This window comes from Dendrobates tinctorius, unplaced genomic scaffold (genome assembly GCF_039654945.1).
Source record: "Dendrobates tinctorius isolate UK_male_01 unplaced genomic scaffold, ASM3965494v1 ptg000368l, whole genome shotgun sequence".
In the NCBI taxonomy this organism is placed as follows: Eukaryota; Metazoa; Chordata; class Amphibia; order Anura; family Dendrobatidae; genus Dendrobates; species Dendrobates tinctorius.
Genome location: NW_027362034.1, coordinates 229,529 through 252,754, shown reverse-complemented (window position 1 = coordinate 252,754; position 23,226 = coordinate 229,529). Strand labels below are relative to the sequence as shown.

At 42.8% G+C, this 23,226-nt stretch overlaps 2 protein-coding genes across 2 annotated transcripts in view; both read left to right on the top strand.

The window, feature by feature from the left end:
• Window positions 1-10,861, top strand: part of LOC141075743 (uncharacterized) — a 230,131-nt gene extending 219,270 nt beyond the window's left edge. The window contains exon 6 of the mRNA XM_073562890.1: window positions 9,293-10,861. Coding sequence (XP_073418991.1) covers window positions 9,293-10,734 — 1,442 coding nt within the window. The 3' untranslated portion in view covers window positions 10,735-10,861. The remainder of the gene's footprint in view (window positions 1-9,292) is intronic.
• LOC141075744 (uncharacterized) overlaps window positions 1-23,226 on the top strand; it is a 559,419-nt gene that overhangs the window by 484,721 nt on the left and 51,472 nt on the right. The gene's annotated exons all lie outside the window — the stretch shown is intronic.

Sequence of the window (23,226 nt, the reverse complement as noted above, 5' to 3'; positions counted from 1 at the left end):
CATTATATTCCCCAGCACATAGTGCCCAGATTGTGCTCCAGGAGACACCGCAAATTAAGTGGGTTCTTCTCACTATAATATTGCTAAATACAGGGATCCTAAATGTTGTTTGCGCACACTGCAAGACTCTGAAGTGAGAGCGGATTTTGCTGGATTGGTTTATCAAAACCCTGGAGCTTTAAAACCCTGGAGCTTTTCAACCGGCTTTTAGCCACTGATAGTGTGCGAACCTCTGTTTTTCCATTGACAGATGATGGACCTGAGTGGGGACTTGTTTTTTGTGAGATGAGAATTGGTATTATTTTCACCTGCATAACATTGATTGGTTTCTTTTTATTCGATATTTGGGAGGCAGAATGAACCAACAGTTGAACACCGCACACTACTGGTTCATCCAACAAGGTTTTCTATTAGACTGTAAAGTCTCATTGTCTTGGTAACATAGTAACATAACATAACATAGTTTTGAAGGCTGAAGGAAGACCTTATGTTTATCTAGTTCAGCCTATTTTTAGTGCAGCTGTTCTGCATTGTTGATCCTGGGGAAGGCAAAAAACCCACAGAGTAGAAGCCAATTTTCTCCATAGGGAAAAAAATTCCTTCCCCTAAGCTGGGTCAACCATCTACCTATAATATTCTGTTATTTGTAACCTTCTATACTGTTACTCACAAGAAAAGCCTCCATTCCTTTCTTAAATTCATTCAGTGAGTTGGCCATCACCACTTCCTCAGGAAGAGTATTCCAGAGCCTCACTGCTCTTACCATGAAGAACCCTCTTCTATGCTGGTGCAGAAATTGTCTTTCCTCCAAACGAAGAGAATGCCCCCTTGTTCTTGTCACAGTCCTTGGTACAAACAGTTCATTGGAGAGATCTCTGTATTGCCCTCTGATATACTTGTACATATATATTAAGTCTCCCCTAAGTCTTCTCTTTTCTAGAGTAAATAGACCTAATTTTGATAACCTTTCTGGGTATAGTAGTGAACCAACTCCATTTATCATTTTAGTAGCCCACCTTTGAACCCTTTCAAGTTCAGTAATGTCTTTCTTGAGCACCGGCGTCCAAAATTGCACACAATCCTCCAAGTGTGGTCTGACGAGTGATTTGTACAGAGGGAGAATTATGTTTTCATCTCGTGTCCCCAGACCTCTTCTGATGCATCCCATGACCCTATTTGCTTTGGTGGCAGCTGCCTGACACTGGGCACTCCAGTTTAGCTTCTTATTGACTAAGATGCCTAAGTCTTTTTCCATGTCTGATTTCCCCAGCAGTTTCCCATTTAGTAAGTAATTGTAGCATCTGTTTCTCCTTCCCATGTGCATAACCTTACACTTATCTGTGTTAAACCTCATTTGCCATTTTTCAGCCCAATTCTCCAATTTACTCAAATCTGTCTGTAGTTGCAAACTGTCCTCCTTTGTGTTAACTACCTTACATAGTTTTGTATCATCTGCAAATACTGATATTTTACTGTGTAAGCCATCCACTAGATCATTAATAAATATATTAAATAGTGGGGGGCCCAATACAGACCCCTGTGGTACCCCACTAGTAACCCTGGCCCAATCTGAGGATGCCCCATTAATAATCACTCTTTGTCTTCTATCACTAAGCCAGCTACCTACCCATCTACACACATTCTCCCCTAGCCCAAGCTTTCTCATCTTACTTACCAATCTTTTATGTGGGACAGTCTCACATGCTGTAGAGAAGTCGAGATAAATGACATCCAATGATTCTCCTGGGTCCATTTGAGAGCTTACATCCTCATAGAAGCTGATCAGGTTAGTCTGACAGGAGCGATCCTTCATAAATCCATGTTGATATGGAGTTAAACATTTATTAACATTGAGATATTCCATAATGGTATCCCTTAGAAACCCTTCAAAAATTTTATGCACAACAGATGTTAAGCTTACCGGCCTATAGTTTCCAGGTTCCCTTTTACACCCCTTTTTGAATATTGGTACCACATTTGCTTGCCGCCAATCAAAAGGAACAGACCCTGTTTCTATAGAGTCTTTAAATATAAGGAATAGAGGCCTGTCTATCACATTACTTAACTCCCTTAATACCCGAGGGTGAATGCCATCAGGGCCTGGTGATTTGTCCATTTTCATCTTACTGAGGCGGTTCTGCACTTCTTCCTGGGTTAGGCAGGTAATACTTAATGGGGAGTTTACATTATCACTCTGCATTTTCCCTGGCAAATCCTTTTCCTGTGTGAACACTGTTGAGAAAAAAGTATTTAAAACATTTGCTTTTCCCACATGGCTCTCTATGATTTCACCCTCATTGTTCTTTAAAGGGCCGACACCTTCAATTTTAATCCTTTTACTGTTTATATAATTAAAGAATAGTTTGGGGTTTGTTTTACTTTCCTTAGCAATGAGTCTCTCAGTTTCCACTTTTGCTAAATGTATTTGTTTTTTACACATTTTATTTTTTTCTCTATAACTTTTTAATGCTTCTTCATTGCCTTCTTGTTTTAGCTTCTTAAATGCCTTGTTCTTGTTCTTTATTGCCCTTTTTACATCCTTATTTAGCCACATTGGTGTTCTCCTGTTCCTAGCCCTTTTATTTCTGTACGGTATGGCTAGCTCGCAGTGGGTGTGTAAAACTGATTTAAATATTTCCCATTTATTTTCTGTGCTCCTATTTTTGAGGACATTGTCCCAATCAATTCGGGGAAGGTCCTCTCTAAGCTGATCAAACTTTGCTTTCCTGAAATTCAGCGTTTTTGTAACCCCCTTCCAGGGCAATTTACTGAGGGACAAGTGGAATTGTGTTATATTGTGGTCACTGTTCCCTCGGTGCCATCGACTCGGACTTCTGTTATTCTATCTGGCCTGTGGCTTAACATTAAGCATTAAGTCCAGAAGGGCCGTCCCTCTAGTTGGGCCCGGCACAAGTGGTGACAGAGAATTATCCTTGGTCACTGACAGAAATTGGTTTCCTTTCTGAGATCCGCAGGTTTCAGTTTCCCAGTCTATGTCGGGGTAGTTGAAGTCCCCCATAATAATCACCTCATTGGGATTTGCTGCTTTGTCTATTTGTTTCAATAATACATTTTCAGTGGTTTCTGTTATATTTGGTGGCTTATAACAAACCCCTATGAGGATTTTATTACTTTTCCCTCCTTGTATCTCCACCCATAGAGACTCCACCTCTTCATTTCCCTCTTGTATATCTTCTCTTAGTGTGGGCTTTAAAGTGGACTTTATATATAGACAGACTCCACCCCCTTTCCTTTTTTTACGATCCCTCCTAAACAAATCATATCCTTGCAAGTTAGCCGCCCAGTCATAGCTGTCGTCTAACCATGTCTCAGTTATTCCTACTATGTCGTATTTTTCCTCATACATTACCAACTCCAGATCTTCAATCATATTGGTCAGGCTTCTTGCGTTGGTCAGCATGCAGGAAAGAAGTTTTGCTTCCTTTTTCTTAGCTTCCTTCTGAGTACCCTGTCTTGGGTCCTCTTTACCACATCTAGTATCCTTGATTAGTTTGTCCTTCTGCTGCATGTTCTTGTCGGCTGTTTTTCCTCCCATCCCCTCTTCTAGTTTAAAGCCTTCTGTGCTGCTGAATGTCTCATGGTCCCTACAAGACCAGGTCCAGTCTTTCTGGCCAAACTTCCCTTTTATGAGCGACACCAGTAAATGTGCAGTGAGGCCAAGTGTGAATTTCTGTCCAATAACAGCAGAGTTTCCCTTTATCCTGACTTTCCAATTTGTATTAAAACCAACTAACTTCCAGGAGGATTGTGATAATCTCCAGGACAAACATTCCACCTGTGCCATGATAGATCTCTAAGCTGTGCGTGGCTGAGGGCTGTAATATACATTTATTCCCGCCTGCAGGAGATGTGTTGGCTCCAGCCCTGGTGTCATGGAGTCACTCCACGTCATACATTACATTGTTTCTGATCCTAAGGAATTCAGATTACTGCACAATCTCTCCTGAAATGGGGGCAATATTATTTTCTCTAATCTTCTGCTCAGGATCCATAGTAGCTCCAATGGTCCACCATAAATGAGGGCAACTCTGGTTTACTGTTGTGTAATCTGTATTTGTAGTTTTCAGTTAATGAGATTCTCGTGCTCTGGGGCGGGGCTGTGGGTGGGGCTGTGGGTGGGGCTTTATGTGGTGCTCTGATTACATATTCATCCGTATCGGCTTATGACAGGTCGCTGACCCCTCACTGACCTGCCCCCATTATTACATAATGCATATAATAGCATTGATATTATTGGTGATAATGCCTATAATATTGTGGCTATTGTGAGGCTTAGAAAGAAATTACATCCAGCAAAATGACACCGGCGATGGTAGCGCCTGCGTAGTATCATCTATAAGTAAGAGACAGAGGCTACTGCGCAGGCGCCGCCATCACCGGTGACATTGTGCTGGATGTAATTTTTTTCTAAGCCTCACAATAGCCACAATATTATAGGCATTATCAACAATAATATCAGCACTATTATATGCATTATGTAATAATGGGGGCAGGTCAGTGAGGGGTCAGCGACCTGTCATAAGCCAATACAGAGGAATATGTAATCAGAGCACCACATAAGTCTCATTGCCAGTTACAGGAATCGTTTGATCGCAGTGATTGCCTCAAAAGGTTGTGCAACAAAACATTAACCCTTTTGCGCCAGAGCCTGTTTTTGCATTTGTGACCAATTTTTTAAATTCTGACCAGTGTCACTTTATGAGGTCATAACTCTAAAAAGCTTCAACGAGTCCTGGTGATTCTGAGAATGTTTTCTCGTGACATATTGTACTTTATAACAGTGGTAAAATTTGTTTGATATGACTTGCGTTTATTTGTCAAAAAAAAGGAAAATTGGCAAAAATTTTGCAATTTTCAAAATTTTAATTTTTATGCCCTTAAATCAGAGAGTCATATCACACCAAATGGTTAATAAATAACATTTCCCACATGTCTACTTTACATCAGCACAATTTTGGAAACAATTTTTTTTTTTGTTAGGAAGTTATAAGGGTTAAAAGTTGACCAGCGATTTCTCATTTTTACAACAAAATTTATAAAACCATTTTTTTAGGGACCACCTCAAATTTGAAGTGAGTTTGGGGGGTCAATATGACAGAAAATACCCAAAAGTGACACCATTCTAAATACTGCACCCCTCAAGGTGCTCAAAACCACATTCAAGAAGTTTATTAACCCTTCAGGTGCTTCACAGGAATGAATGGAATGTGGAAGGAAAAAATAAACATTTACTTTCACACAAATTTTCCTTTACACCTAATTTTTTTACTTTCGCAAGGGTAACAGGAGAAAATGGACGATACATTTTGTTTTGCAATTTCTGCTGAGCATGCCGATACCCCATATGTGGGAGAAATCTACTGTTTGGGCACACAGCAGGGCTCGGAAGGGAAGGCAAAATATGCTGCAATAATTAGCGGTTGCCATTTTCATGATCCAGGCTGGGGTTTGTTTGTTGTTATTCTCTCCCGAGGCTGGTCTTGCAGGGGTTAACTTTCTCTGCCTCGTTTTGGGATCTGTTTGGCTATTTCAGTCCACTGCTGCCTGCAGGCAGCGTCAGTTATACTTCCTGCCCCTGGTTTGAGCAACTGACCCCGTTACACCCTGATTTGTCCTCTGGCCATTTACTCAGTTCCCGTACCTTCTCATTCGTACTACCCCGCTTATCTTGGTGTTGTCTCCTCGTGCTGTGACCTTGATATTTGATCCGGCTTGTCCTCTGACTTGTTTTACTGTCTCACGTCTCTGGTATCTCTACCCCCGACTGGCTCCGACTTCTCTGGCTTGTATTTGACCACGTGTATTGCTGTTTACTCTGGTACTGCGTTTCCTGTCCATTCCTGACCTAGCTTGTCTGACCACCCTCACGTCACCTAGTGGCATCTGTGCTGCCACATGGTGCTGATACACTATGAGTGCAACCTTGCTTCCCTCACCATCACCCCCTGGTGGAAGATGCACGCTATTGTGCTGCAGCAGCATTACAGCCATGTCCCATTTGGAGAGTCCCTGATGTGCCTAAACAGTGGAAACCCCCAACAAGTGACACCGTTTTGGAAACTAGACCCTTAAGGAGCTTATCTAGATGTGTATTGAGCATCTTGAACCCACAGGTGCTTTACAGAAGTTTATAGCGTAGAGCCGTGGAAATAAAAAAAATAAAAAAAATTTCTAAATCTTTTTAGCTCCATATTTTGCATTTTTATAAGGGCCACAGGAGAAATTGCTCCATACAATTTGTTGTGCAATTTCTCCTGAACACGTAGATACCCCATATGTGGGAGAATACTACTGTTTGGGCGCATGGCAGAGCTTGGAAGGGAAGGAGCGCCATATTGGAGAGCAGATTTTGCTGGAATTGTTTGTGGGTGACATGTCACATTGTCAGAGCCCCTGAGGTGCCAGAACAGCATAAGCCCCAAAAGTGACTGCATTTTACCAAATACTTCCCTGAATGAATTCTTCTCGTGGTGCAGTGAGCATACTGACACCACAGCTGTTCCATAGAAAATTATACCATTGGGCAATGAATAAGAAATAATTACATTTTTACCACTAAAATGTTATTTTAACCCCAGATTTTACATTGGAAAATAGGTAGATAGGTAAATGGTCACTACACCCATAGATGAATTCACAGAGGGGTGTCATTTCCAATTCCCAGAGGGGTGTCATTTCCATAATGGGGTCACTTCAGGGAGGATTCTGCTTTTATGGCACTTTGGAGAGCCGCTAAGTGCCAGAGCAATAGAATCTCCCTGAAGTGACCCCATTTTTGTAATGACACCCCTCTGGGAATTCATCTATGGATATAGTCACCATTTTCACTACATGGATGATTTCTAGAAACTCGTAGTAGAAGTTTTAGAGCAAAAATTGCAAAAATGTCATTGTAGTGCCCAATATATTGTGCCCAGCTTGTGTCTCTGGAGACCTCCCCCCACCTACCCCCTGAAATTGTTAAGTCAGCTCTACTCAAATGTGTCTGTCACCAAATAAACCAAATGCTTGAATGTCAAAACAGTTCAAAAACGTGGTTCTGTGTGGAAGATTGTAAAGCCGTCATGGAGGCATAAGGCTGGCAGTGATGGGCATTGTGGGTAATAATAGCGGGTATCATGCCTCATTCCTCTCTAGGAACATACACGACATCTTCTCTGGGGGTTCTTTCTTGTTTCAGTTACTGGGATGAGTGCAATAAAATGTCGCTCAGTGAGTCTTCTGACATCTTCAGATTATAAAGGATTGGCGGGGACAACATTGTCAGAAACAAGATTTTCAGTGACCTTTTCCTGATAATCAAGGAAAGTATCTGCATTTCCGGCTTTTTTGTATAACACAAAAGAATTATATGTGGCCACCTGAAACAAATACATGACTAACTTTTTATACCAGCTATATGATTTTCTTGATACCTGGTATGGCTGTAGAACCTGATCTGCAAGGTCCACAACCCATATATTTGTTGTAGTCACTGAGAGACACAGGTTTTGGAGTAGTGGATCCCTGTTGGTCTGCAGTGGCCCTTGTGGCATCTGTGTGGATCGAGCTCAGGATAAATATATCTTTTTTATCCTTATACTTAAGGACAAGCAGCTCTCCACTGCGTAAAGCCCCTGACTGCCCCTTTCGGAAATTTTCTTTGACCAATGATTGTGGAAACCCCTGACGGTTTTTGCAAATGGTCCCACAAGCCCCTATGTTATGTTCAACCAGACTTTTAAATAGGGGTATGCTGGTGTAGTAGTTGTCAACATATAGATTGTAGCCTTTTTGTAAAAAAAAGGCTCAAAACCATTTTTCCAGATGTCCCCAGATAAGTAGGGCCTCCTGGTGGGTTTAGTTGGCTATCTTTCCCTCATAAATGTGAAAAGCTGATGTGTATCCAGTTGAACTCTCGCACATTTTATAGAGCTTTATTCCGAACCTTGCCCTCTTAGAAGGAACAAATTGCTTGAGGTCCAGTCTTCCTCTGAATTTTACAAGGGACTCATCAATGGAAATGTTTTCTGTTGGGGTGTAGAGCTTTAAGAACTTTTCTGTCAAGTCTTCGATGATGTGTCTGATATTGAATAGTCTGTCATGTTCTGGGACATTTCTGGGCAGGCATTGACTATTGTCATTATAATGCCAAAATCTCATGAGCATTTCATAATGGGTCCTAGGAAGAATGGCAGAAAACATAGTGGTGGCTTGAACAGGGCGGCTGGACCAATAGGACAGAATGGTCATTTTTTTTTAACAAGTTCCATAGCGAATGTAAGTCCTAAAATTTTTTTCATTTTTAGGACATTAGTTGGTGTCCATAAATTTGACCTAGCATAATAGGATCGTGGATTCTGGCTGATGAATTGGGACATATATAAATTTGTAGGACAATATGCTCTAGCAAGCTATCTGTCAGAAGCAAATTAAAAAAATTAATTGGTCCAAATTTTTCCACCTCCACATTTATACCAGGAATGGCATTAAAATTAGGGATGAATGGAGTAGCCGAATCCGAAGCCTCCCATCTGGGAAATGCTGCATCAAGAGGCAAAGCCCCTTGGACATTGGTGTGCGGCAATTCCCGAGCACTAGGGACAGCGCTAGTACTGGGCATTGTTCCCGGAGTTGGAGACATTTCACCAGAAGCGCTATTTGTCCTTCTTGTTGTACTTGTCCTTGTGTGTGAGGATGGACCAGAATCACTGCTCATTTCTGAGCTATCTCTGTCGCTGCTACTAAAGCCCTCGAAATCCACATCGCCATCTGACACTGCACTTTCTTCGCTGTCAGAACATAAAAGTGCATAAGCCTCCTCTGCACTATAATACTGACCGGCCATTTTATTCGTTTTTATTTTTTTTCCCTGGAAACAGAAAACTGATGTGACCAAATTATTGGGGAGACAATTGAGAAAAGCCTAATTCTTTAGCCTAACCCTAACTTTAGGATAAACCCTAACTATAGCATTAACTCTAACCTGACTTATCTGTTTTTCCATTGACAAATGATGGACCTGAGTGGGGACTTGTTTTTTGTGAGATGAAAATTGGTATTATTTTCGCCTACATAACATTGATTGGTTGATTGAATGAACCAACAGTTGAACACCGCACACTACTGGTTCATCCAACAAGGTTTTCTATTAGACTGTGAACTGTCATTGTCTTGGTAAATAATTAAAGTTTTTTACATAGCTTGCCATTTTTATGGACAGTTTAAGTAGAAGTGTTCAAAAATATAAAACTCAAGGATATTTTATTAATAAAAATTATTTTTATCTTAGCAGATGACTGTACCAAGAGATCAGAGGGACAGCTGACATCTTCAATTTTTAAATCTGATGATCTTGAGGTCCTACAAGATACAACTGAAGTGATTACTATTACTCCTGATATACCATCATCCATTCACAGCAAAGATCTGTCATCTGATCCTATGAATCAGGTCCCATCTTCTGATTCATTACTGACTACTAAGGAAAATCAAAGTCACAAAAGAGGCATTAACAAACAAACTGCTCATTTAGCAAAGAAGCCATTTTCATGTTCAGAATGTGGGAAATGTTTTGCACATAAATCACTTCTTGTTACTCACCATAGAATTCACACAGGGGAGAAGCCTTTTTCATGTTCAAAATGTGGGAAATGTTTTAACCAGAAAGTGAGTCTTGATGAACACCATAGAGTTCACACAGGGGAGAAGCCTTTTTCCTGTTCAAAATGTGGGAAATGTTTTGCACGTAAAACACAGCTTGTTACTCACCATAGAACGCACACAGGGGAGAAGCCTTTTTCATGTTCAGAATGTGGGAAATGTTTTAGCCAAAAATCAGATTTGGTTAAGCACCAGAGAACTCACACAGGGGAGAAGCCTTTTTACTGTTCAGAATGTGGGAAATGTTTTAACAATAAAACAGATTGTGCTAAGCACCAGAGAATCCACACAGGGGAGAAGCCTTTTTCATGTTTAGAATGTGGGAAATGTTTTACACAGAAATCAAATTTTGTTACTCATCAGAGAACTCACACAGGGGAGAAGCCTTTTTCATGTTCAGAATGTGGGAAATGTTTTAGGCATAAATCAGATTGTGTTAAGCACCAGAGAACTCACACAGGGGAGAAGCCTTTTTCATGTTCAAAATGTGGGAAATGTTTTAACCAGAAAGTGAGTCTTGATGAACACCATAGAGTTCACACAGGGGAGAAACCTTTTTCATGTTCAGAATGTGGGAAATGTTTTGTACATAAATCAAATTTTGTTACTCACCATAGAACGCACACAGGGGAGAAGCCTTTTTCATGTTCAGAATGTGGGAAATGTTTTAGCCAAAAATCAGATTTGGTTAAGCACCAGAGAATCCACACAGGGGAGAAGCCTTTTTACTGTTCAGAATGTGGGAAATGTTTTAACAATAAATCAGATTGTGTTAAACACCAGAGAATCCACACAGGGGAGAAGCCTTTTTCATGTTTAGAATGTGGGAAATGTTTTACACAGAAATCACATTTTGTTACCCATCAGAGAATTCACACAGGGGAGAAGCCTTTTTCATGTTCAGAATGTGGGAAATGTTTTAGGCATAAATCAGATTGTGTTAAGCACCAGAAAACTCACACAGGGGAGAAGCCTTTTTTCTGTTCAGAATGTGGGAAATATTTTAACCAGAAAGTGCTTCTTGATCGCCATCAGAGCAGTCACACAGAGAAGACATTTTCATTTTCTTAATGTTGGACAAATTTTACTTGGAAATCAGCTGTTAATAAACATCAGAGATGTCACATAGGTGAGAAGCCTTTTTTATGTTCATAATGTTGGAATAGTTTTAACCAAAATTAAATCTTTTTAAATGGGTTGCCTCTTGTCATTCCTCATGTTTGCTGACAGAAGGATAAAACTAAAACCTTATTACTTCCAAATGTAAATCTATACCCATAATTCACCCCCTGAAGGTTAGTCGGAAAGTGACTAATAGAAAAAACATGTACCCCACAGTTCAGTATATAGGGTGAGGTGATGTATACACACTCACTCTCCATGCCTCTCATTTCTACGGGTTTCATCTTCCTCACCAAAGACGACTCATCAAGCGACTATTTAATATTGACCTATATTCAAGCGAGACTAGACAAAAAAAAAACTAAAATCATGAATCATGTTATTCTAAACAGTCAGAAATCTAGCCACATATTAGCAGATCCCAAACTTAAAATATATACTTCGGAAGCTTATAAGCCACTCCAGTGTCAGGAATAGATAGTATGAATTTGAATTTACCAAATGGCTGCAATGAAACAATTTAAACATTTAAAGGGGTCTGAATACTTTCCGTACCCACTGTATCAGTAAAAATAACTCCTCTTTATTAGGTAAAGTATAAAAGAATTGCTCCATTTTCTGATACCCGTCGCGTCTCCATTTTTCATGATCTCGGGTTGGGTGAAAGACTATTTTTTGTGTGCCGAGCTGACGTTATTAATGGAGACCATTTTGGTGCAGATACGATCTTTTGGTCGTCCATTTTTGCATTTTAATACAATGCTGCGGCGACAAAAAAAAAGTAATTCTGACGTTTTGACATTTTTTCTCGTTATGCAATTTACCGATTGGGTTAATTCTTTTTTATAGTGATAGATCAGGCGATTCTGAAAGCGGCTATAACAAGTATGTGTATGTTTGATTTTTTATTGTTTTATTTTGAAAGGGGCGAAAGGGGGGTGATTTGAACTTTTATGTTTTTTAAAATATTTTTAAAAACTTTTTTTTTACTTTTGGCATTGTGAAGACATACAGCATTGTATCGTAATTAACAAGACGACTATTTTTTAACAAACGAAGAATAATAGAATGTTATCTGTATGTTGGCTTTTAATTTAAGTGTTGATTTCTAGTTGGCCAAGAAAACAGACTTTTGTTTGTGTAAGCCGGTAATAGTGACTTTTATTGTGCACTTATCCTTGATCACTGGTGATGTTTGCTGATATGCTAATTATGCCTTGTGTTATGGAGCCAGTTTGTTGACTTCTAAAGCAGAGAGGGAAAAACTATGCAAATAGTTTAAATAATCAAGTAATGCTATAATAATCTCATCTCCATTCTTACCCTTTATGTAAATACTGAATGAGGGACACTTGTTAAGTCTAAAAATAGGTTACATGCCTCTATATAAAGAGACTGAGAGAGAGAAACAGCCAGAGAGATTCTGCCAAGACATCTATACATCCAAAGGAAAAGAGACAGGACAGCAGCCACAACATCATCACAAGGGACATGGATCTATCATTCTATAGGAAACAACCTAGGGGTTTTCAGCGTCGGTTGGAAGAATACAGATCTGCTCCATTGACCATCACTGAACCATGGCTACGTTTGCAGAATCCAGATTGTGATCTTTGGACCAACTGGCCTTGTACCTTGTGTGGACTCAATGGACTGTCATCTTCCTACACTTATTGTTACCTCCTCTCTGTGTGCATGCCACAGGTGGAGTAGCGACCCTGGAAGATCTGAAGTCACAGCAGCTATTATCCCGGTGGATCAATTCCGGCAGTGACAAGCATAGAGGTCTGCTGGAGACCTCTGGTTGTCATGTCAACCCATCGGTCACCCATGATCACATGATGAGGTCACCGATGGGCGGGATTTCCGTTGCTTGCTGGAAGTGCGCATTAAATGCCGCTGTCAGAGGCTGTTAGGGGCAAATGGCAGAAGTTCAAAACAGCTGACATGTGCTGGGAAAGATGTGAGCTCACTGCCGGAGCCCACATCAAAGGGAGGAAGTACAGTTACGCCCGATGTCTGAAAGGTGTTAAAGGGGATTGTTTTTACAGAGACAGAAGTGGTAATCAATCATGTAAACATACAAAAAATTACAAAAATACACAGCTTCTAATGGTAAATAGTATAGAGTTACCACAAGAAAATATAGTTTTTGTAAACCATGTGTAGATATAAAAATTCAGGCAAATGTCAAATGTTGTAGCTCCATCTAGTGGCCATGTGCAGAAGTGCCATCATAGAGTAACATGTATCCTAAGAGAGTGTCACTATCAAGGTGGAGATGAGATAAGTGCACCGTATTTACTGAGTGTAAGATAAATCCATACATAGATATATGTAACCGGATTGTAGATCTATCACTGGATATCGGTGTATAAGGGGAATAGATCCTGTGCACTTATAGATGAATAGCTTATATAATGAGAGGACACGGGGTTGTGTCTGGATGAGGAGCTGAGCGGGCGCAGGGAACGCTAGCTCCGGGCCCCAGCAGCAACTAACGGTGGGGGAAACCCGCAATTCCACTCACCACGACCTCAGACAGGGTCCGGGCACTGATGGGGCGCGTCACGAGGAGCATTGGAGCAGCGCTGGGCAGGATACCGGTCATTTTGCCGGAGCCTGGGAAAATCCAAGATGGCCGCCGCAGCACTCACCATGCAGCCAGCGGCGGTGTGTAGCACTCTGGGGGGGTCTGATCTCCTGACACCGGGTCAGACCTCACAGGAGAGGGGCATGAGTGCAGCGGAGCAGGCACAGGAGAGATCGGGCAGATCTTCACCCAGGAGCTGGAGAAGCACAAAACACAAGCATATGCACCTGACACAGGGCACCCCTCCACCCCGTCACTGAGGACACACTGAAGTCCCTGCTAGGAGATATAAAGCAGGCTATACATAGTGACATTACCTCAGCCTTCACTGCACTACAGAAAGACATTGGGCACATAGGGACAGAACAGCCCATACTGAGGAGAAGCTGGAGGAGTCACCACAGCCCACAACCACTTATTGGACTCTCATTATGAGGCAGATGAGGAGATCACCGCCCTAAAACTAAAGCTGGCGGATTTGGAGGACCGCTCCATGTGCAACAATCTGCGCTTCAGATGGATACCAGAAAGCGTTACTGCAGACGCGTTGAAGAAGTTCCTAATATTTCTTTACCACACTAGTCTCCGAGGCGGAACAGCGAGACCTCATAATAGACAGAGCGTACAGGTTCCCCAAACCCAAAAATGCCCCCGTTCTGTGCTCAGGGATGTAATTGCCAGGCTTCATTTTTATCATTTTAAAGAAACCATTATAAAAGCTGCAGCGGGCGGACCGGAGCTCCCAGAGGTTCAAGAGCATCATGGTGTTCACCGACCTATCCGCCGTCATCCTGAACAGAAGGCGGGTGTTCTCCACAGCCACGAAGATCCTACGGGACAACAGGATCACGTACAAGTGGGGCTACCCAGTGATCGTCACCAAGAATGGGGTCACACAGGTCCTGACTTCCCCCTGAGAGGCCATGTCTCTGCTGCAGAAGTGGTTGCTGACGACGGTGGACGGGGATACCAGCTCCCCGCTGAAGAAGATGCCGCCCACCCTGATGGAGTGGACATGAACAAGAGAAAAGAATACAAGACTATTTTTCACCATGGTCTGCGGAGGCACGAGAGGAGAGGTTTTTCTTTCTCTTCACCCCCCCCACTATATACTGGACAGAGGAGCATATCAGCCCCCAATGCCCCCACTATATACTGGATAGAGGAGCATATCAGCCCCCAATGCCCCCACTATATACTGGATAGCAGAGCATATCGGCCCCCAATACCCCCCACTATATACTGGACAGAGGAGCCTATCAGCCCCCAATACCCCCACTATATACTGGATAGAGGAGCATATCAGCCCCCAATACCCCCACTATATACTGGATAGAGGAGCATATCAGCCCCAATACCCCCCACTATATACTGGATAGAGGAGCATATCAGCCCCCAATACCCCCACTATATACTGGATAGAGGAGCCTATCAGCCCCCAATACCCCCACTATATACTGGATAGAGGAGCATATCAGCCCCAATACCCCCCACTATATACTGGATAGCGGAGCATATCAGCCCCAATACCCCCACTATATACTGGATAGAGGAGCATATCAGCCCCCAATACCCCCACTATATACTGGATAGAGGAGCATATCAGCCCCCAATGCCCCCACTATATACTGGATAGAGGAGAATACCAGCCCCCAATACCCCCACTATATACTGGATAGAGGAGAATATCAGCCCCCAATACCCCCCACTATATACTGGATAGAGGAGTATATCAGCCCCCAATGCCCCCACTATATACTGGATAGAGGAGTATATCAGCCCCCAATGCCCCCTCTATATACTGGATAGAGGAGAATATCAGCCCCAATACCCCCCACTATATACTGGATAGCGGAGCATATCAGCCCCCAATACCCCCCACTATATACTGGATAGAGGAGTATATCAGCCCCCAATGCCCCCTCTATATACTGGATAGAGGAGAATATCAGCCCCAATACCCCCCACTATATACTGGATAGCGGAGCATATCAGCCCCCAATACCCCCCACTATATACTGGATAGAGGAGCATATCAGCCCCAATACCCCCCACTATATACTGGATAGAGGAGAATATCAGCCCCCAATATCCACCACTATATACTGGATAGCGGAGCATATCAGCCCCCAATACCCCCACTATATACTGGATAGAGGAGTATATCAGCCCCCAATGCCCCCTCTATATACTGGATAGAGGAGAATATCAGCCCCAATACCCCCCACTATATACTGGATAGCGGAGCATATCAGCCCCCAATACCCCCCACTATATACTGGATAGAGGAGCATATCAGCCCCAATACCCCCCACTATATACTGGATAGAGGAGAATATCAGCCCCCAATACCCCCCACTATATACTGGATAGCGGAGCATATCAGCCCCCAATACCCCCACTATATACTGGATAGAGGAGTATATCAGCCCCCAATGCCCCCTCTATATACTGGATAGAGGAGAATATCAGCCCCCAATGCCCCCACTATATACTGGATAGAGGAGCATATCAGCCCCCAATACCCCCCACTATATACTGGATAGAGGAGCATATCAGCCCCAATACCCCCCACTATATACTGGATAGAGGAGAATATCAGCCCCCAATACCCCCACTATATACTGGATAGAGGAGCATATCAGCCCCCAATGCCCCCTCTATATACTGGATAGAGGAGAATATCAGCCCCAATACCCCCCACGATATACTGGATAGCGGAGCATATCAGCCCCCAATACCCCCACTATATACTGGATAGAGAAGCATATCAGCCCCCAATGCCCCCTCTATATACTGGATAGAGGAGAATATCAGCCCCAATACCCCCCACTATATACTGGATAGCGGAGCATATCAGCCCCCAATACCCCCCACTATATACTGGATAGAGGAGAATATCAGCCCCCAATACCCCCCACTATATACTGGATAGAGGAGCATATCAGCCCCCAATGCCCCCACTATATACTGGATAGAGGAGCATATCAGCCCCCAATACCCCCTCTATATACTGGACAGAGGAGCATATCAGCCCCCAATGCGCCCACTATATACTGGATAGAGGAGCATATCAGCCCCCAATACCCCCCACTATATACCGGATAGAGGAACATATCAGCCCCCAATGCCCCCACTATATACTGGATAGAGGAGCATATCAGCCCCCAATGCCCCCACTATATACTGGATAGAGGAGCATATCAGCCCCCAATGCCCCCACTATATACTGGATAGAGGAGCATATCAGCCCCCAATGCCCCCACTATATACTGGATAGAGGAGCATATCAGCCCCCAATACCCCCCACTATATACCGGATAGAGGAACATATCAGCCCCCAATGCCCCCACTATATACTGGATAGAGGAGCATATCAGCCCCCAATGCCCCCACTATATACTGGATAGAGGAGCATATCAGCCCCCAATGCCCCCACTATATACTGGATAGAGGAGCATATCCAGGAGATTCACTTAGAACCAAACTCTATTTTTGAAACTGTTACAGTTTCTTCACAAAATTAAAAAAATATGTTTGTTATTCCCCCATTTTTCCTAATTGTCTAGTGGTGACACATAGATTGTATCTGTAATCTGTACATGGTTCTTCACATTTCCAGCATTAATGTAAAGGAATGAATAGTCCATTGAGAAGATCCCTTCTATGGAAAGAGGCCCAATCCCTAAAAGCAGATGTATTGTGCGTTCAGGACACACACCTATATAGCACTGACGCCCCCAGACTGCAGAATAGAAATTTCCCAAATGTCTTTCATTCCCATGCAATTGACTAAAAAGAGGAGTAGTAATCGCGATAAAGAACACCGTCACCTTCCTGCTAATCACCAGCGTAGTGGACGATGAGGGCAGATATGTCATCCTAGTCTGCACCATAAATAACGAGACCTACACAATTGTCTCTATTTACGCCCCTAACTCCAAGCAGATTTCATTTCTTAAAGACACCCTGGCGGTAGTAGCAAAGGTTAAAAAAGGCGCCCTGTTAGTCTGCGGGGACTTTACCATCACCCGATGTCCTAACATTGATAAATCGGTGCCCCCTCAAAAGAAAGAAAATACCCAATCACTCTCTCTGACACTCCTAGCTGAAGAACGCTATGATGTCTCGTGGGTTCTACACGCCTCCGAGCAGGATTACACCATCTACTCACACTCCCATAGAGGCGACTCCAGAATTGACCTAATGGTGACAGATAAATGGTTATTACAGGACGTCCAAAAGGCCACGATAGGGAACATAACCTGGTCGGACCATGTCTCCGGTCAAATTACAGAGGGACACAACTATCCGACATATTCCCCATGGAGAGTAAATAACTACCGAATCACAACCCATAAAATTAGGCCCCAATTGCAGGAATCATTATCAGAATAGTTCACAATTAATAACACACCCGATGTGTCCGTATCTACAGTATGGTGCGCCCACAAGGCCAACATCCGGGGTAAAATAGCGTTCCAGAATAAAAAAGCAACACTACGCCAAATAGAGGAAATTAATCAAAACATAGCGCACTAGAAGAGGCACACAAACGTAGCCCCACAAACACAATCCTCCAAACATTACAGAAACTAAGGTATGAACTATACCAACTGCTCCAACACAAATACGAGCACAATGTACGGAAAAGTAAAGCCAAATATTACTGGCAGGGAAACAAACGGGCAAAATTTTAGCCAACAAAATCACAGCCAAAATGACCAAAGATTGTCCCACGTACAGGGCGACCAAAAAAATATATAACCCTAAATTGCTAAAATCTTCTCAGAATACTATTCCTCCCTCTGTAATCTGCAGGAAAATACCGCAATACCACAACCCACCCCCCAACTAATAAATGAGTTCTTAAAGAGCGTAAAACTTACTAAAATACCGGAAGACTTATTACACATGTTGAATCAACCAATATTCCAAACAGAAATACAGCAAACCATTAGAGGAATGAAAAATAATAAGTCCCCTGGCCCAACGGTCTAACGAGCGAATACTTCAAAATATTCCAAGATATGACATCAATTTTCCAAAATTTTATCCTTATTTAACTCCCCAAAAAAGATCAATTGATGGCGCATCGTATCCATTGACTGACACCTGAGTATAAGGTTTGCATGGAGGTAGTGAACATATTGTGGCATAGGGCAGCACGGTGGCTCAGTGGTTAGCTGGGGTCCTGGGTTCGAATCCCACCAAGGACAACATCTGCAAGGAGTTTGTATGTTCTCCCCGTGTTTGCGTGGGTTTTCTCCGGGTACTCCGGTTTCCTCCCACACTCTAAAGACATACTGATAGGGAATTTAGATTGTGAGCCTCATCGGGGACAGTGATGAAAATGTGTGCATACTGTAAAGTGCTGCGGAATATGTTAGCGCTATATAAAAATAAAGATTATTTATTAAAGATTATATTGTAAGAACATCGGGCTGAGATTTTCCCTATCCAGGACTCTGTATAGAAGAGGCCATGACACTTTGTCAAAGGCCTTTTTGGCATCGAGACTCATCAGCATTGCAGGTGGCCACAATGCATCTTGAGCCAGGACCGTGGCTGCGACCGCCATGCGAATATTTGCCACACTGCTCTGTCCCTGGCTAAATCCTGTTTGAGCCTCACATAGGAGGCCAGGTAGCAGCATCTGCAGTCAGTTCACCAGGATCCTCACCAAGAGTTTATAGTCGTGGTTGAGGAGTGAGAGTTGGCGATAAGATTGTGGCAATAGTGCGTCTCCTGAAGAAAAATCACATCTGGTCGGAATCATTTTATATGTATTAGAACTGCATTTAAGGGTGGTGTTAAGGCCTGCAACGTTCCACAGCAAGAATCATAAGTGCGGTGAGGTGTAAATGGTGTCAGAATCTGATGTGTGGGGTATACTTATCCTGGGTCCTAGGGTGAGGTCAGCACGGTGTGTAGTAGTACGGTGTGTCCATCCCTTTTGGTCCCAGGAAGCCGCAGGCATGAACAGGTATTAAAGGAGGTAACAGAGAACAATAAAAAAATAAACATAGTTAACTTTACAAATCGGTGGTGGGAGCTCGCCGGGAATATACCAGGAGAGCCGTGCCACCACCAAAGAGAACACTCTACAACAGAAACAACAGTCCTCCTAGAGTGAGAAATAACATATAGAGCAGGTTTCATACATCATCCCACTGTGACGTCTCCATGGTGTTGTAATCTTCTGTATGCCATTGTAGGGAGATGGGCCGGGCCAGTAACATTCCTAATAATACATCCGGTACTACCCCCCCATGGCCAGCTAGGGTTGGTAAATGTTACAATGACATTTCCCAGTGAATGCATTTGTATTGGTTGAAAGCAATGTTAAAGTTGAAAAACGCATCAAAAACGCTGCGTCTGAACATAGCCCAAGTGGCGGAGGAAGATTTTGGTCTGGGGTTAATTATTTTGCCTTATATAAAAGTCATTAACCTGGAAAGGATGTACCTTAACATTTCCCAGCAAAATCCACTTTGAATTCGTTTTTGTATGTTTTTTGTTGCACCGGTAAAAATGGCAAGAAACTCTGACAACATTGTTTACAACTGTGACCTAGGAGTCAGGAATGCTTCCAGGGGTGATCCCCATGATATTCCCATGTCATTTGAGCAGTGTTTCAATCATTTTCAGATGTTTTTAGACCTTAAAAGGACCCCCGGGGGATCGCGGTAAAAATGCTCGGGTCTCCTATAGACTTACATTGGGCTCATTGTTCTGTCCGAGTACCCGAGTATTCCAATTTGCTCGACCCGAGCAATGAGCACCCGAGCATTTTAGTGCTCGCCCATCACTAGCCATAACCAATGTGGACATGTCCAGTTCAATACTGTTGCAATGCTTACCCATAGTAAGGGAGGATAAGATGAACCTACCACGCTCCCCCGACGCACGTTTAGCGTATCAGCTTTCTCAAGAGGAATTGCCATTGGAGTCCTGTCCCATTAGCTATTTAATCTCATCTGCCAATTACAGTGGAGCATGGTTACTGTTGCCCACGTCATTATGATTTGCTTCTACCCACCAACATCATAGCGGCGTGCATGTCGGGTAAATCAAACCCAGTGACACCATAGACACGCATGAATCACATAACAGATGACCTGACAGTGCAGAAAGGCACAGGAGCGCAGCGTGCATGCGCACATAGGCGGCCATATTTAAGAATTCAGCTGGAAACAGCCATGTATAAGGACATTGTTCTGGCATAAAAGGCATGGAATCGCATTGTAAGAAAAAAACAGACTTGAAGGAATGGGGAGGGAACAGAATGAAAGCTGTTACCAGGCGCCAATCAAAAGGATTATATGCAAATAAAATTGTACAAAGTGCTGAGTGCCAGAGTCAGTGAATAAAAGTTATTAATGTGCACATACATTATGGTAAGGACTTGTGGAAATATTAGCAAATAATATGTAAATGAACGAATACTGACACTGTGTGAAAGGGTGTCAGGACAAAGGGAGAAATAATGAGCAGAAAAAAATAAAATATGTGAAAAAACGAAAATGAATAAAAAATAAGAATAAAGTAAAAAGTGAAAATACAAGTACAAGTGAGTGTATGAAGATGAGATACAGTAGATCTGTCAGTTACTGAGCTCAATTCCCTCAATATCCATGGGTGAATGCCATCTGGGCCGGGGGATTTGCCAATGTTCAGTTTGCTCAGACGCTGGCGACCTTCTCTTGTGTTACACTAGCTACAGTAGGGTTCAGTATAACAGCAGTCCAGTATGACTAACCCGATTAATCCCTGTTTTTGGTATAAATTAAATTACGTGTCACACAATTTACCAGTTGGTGCAGTAGATTCTAAGAAAACCACCAGACTCCGCATTCATCATCTGCGGGTTTTTGAGTCTGTGTATTAGAATAATTGAAAGGCGGTGATCACAATAATAGCTGTGTGGAGGTCAATCAGTGAGGGCAATCATTCTGTGAAGAGACAGGTGGGAATCCGATGACCCTTATCTAAGGGTGAGGCCAGGACATGTTGTACATGCATTTCTCCTTGAAAGCCTGAGAAATATGGGTCGCTCGAGACATTGTTCAGAAGAACAGAGTACTTTGATTAAAAAGTTGATTGGAGATGGTAAAACTTATGAAGAAGTGCAGACAATGATCGGCTGTTCAGCTAAAATGATCTCCAATGCTTTACCATGGAAAGCCAAAATAGAGCGACATGGAAGAAAACGGAAGACGACCATTCAAATGGATGGAAGAATAGCCAGAATGGCAAAGGCTCAGCCAATGATCAGCTCCAGGATGATCACAGACAGTCTCACGCTACCTTTGAGGACTGTGACAGAAGACGCCTGTGTGAAGCTAATCTCTTACCAAGAAGTCCCCTCAAAATTCCACTGTTAATAAAACACATGTACGGAAGCGGACACAATTTGCCAAAGAAAACATCAACTGGCCTAAAGAGAAATGGAGAAACATTTCATGGACTGATGAAAGTAGAATTGTTCTTTTTGGATCCAAGGGCCACAGACAGTTCATCAGACATCTCCAAACTCTGCACTCTAGCCTCGGCACACTCTGAAGACAGTGACGCATGGTGGTGCCGGCATCATGATATGGGCATGTGTCTCTTACTATGGTCCTGGACCTATTTACCGCACACCAGGGATCATGGACCAGTTTGTATATATTACAATACTTGAAGAGGTCACGTTGCCTTACGCTGAAGAGGATATGTCCTTAAAATGAGTGTTTCACCAAGACAACAACCCTAAACACACCAGTAAACGAGCAAAATCTTGGATCCCATCCAACAAAATTGAGGTTATGGAGAGGCCAGCCTGATCCCCGGACCTCAATCCAATAGAACACTTGTGGGGCGACATCAAAAATGCCGTTTCTGAGGCAAAGCCAACAAATGCCAAAAAATTGTGTGGGATGTAGTCCGAGCATCCTGGGCTGGAATAACAGCTGACAGGGGCCAGAAGTTGGTTTACTCTATGCAACATAGATGTGAAGCCGGTCTAAAAATCTGTGGGTAACAGCTAGTGATGAGCAAATTTGTTTGAAAAATGATTGTCAAACAGAAATTCGACACAAATATGGTGCATTCGGATCTGTGATTAGAAACCCGAGCAAAATTTAAAAAAAATCAAGAAAAATCGGTAACATTCGGTGCAAAGTGCAGGAAAATATTTGCGTTGCCACAAAAATAGTGTGCAGAGCTCAGAGGCGCGGCGTGCTTGTAAGCACAACAGTCAGCCAATCAGGGTGCAGGAAACACAATGTCCTGACACTACGGCTTGTGTCATTGGCTGCTGAAATCACATGTCGCTCTCCATATAAATAGCGGACATCTTGTTTTAGCGCCATTTGTACATTGTAACAGCGCAGAGAGGCTGCTCCTGACGCTGCCACTGTTTACAGCAAGATTTCAGCTATTTAGTTAGGCCGTTGTATATCAGACAGATCGTGTAGCTAGATAGTGTCCAGTGCGGCTGTTACATTTACCTTCCCGCATTTCTTTTTTGGACATTACTGAGGTCCACAGACAAATCCAGCCGTTCACGGCTTCTATTGTCATCCATGCACGAGTATTGCATTCTAATTCACATGTAGCTAGTGATAAAATATTAAACAGCCTGCTGTGTCCCACCTTGTCATTCAGTGCTGTGGTGATAAAAAAACCTAAGGCACATATAAAAAAAGATTTTTAATTGCAAAAAGTTTGACAGCCCCGCACACATACACACAGCCCCACAGACCACTGCACACAGATACAGCCCCACAGACCACTGCACACAGATACAGCCCCACAGACCACTGCACACAGATACAGCCCCACAGACCACTGCACACAGATAC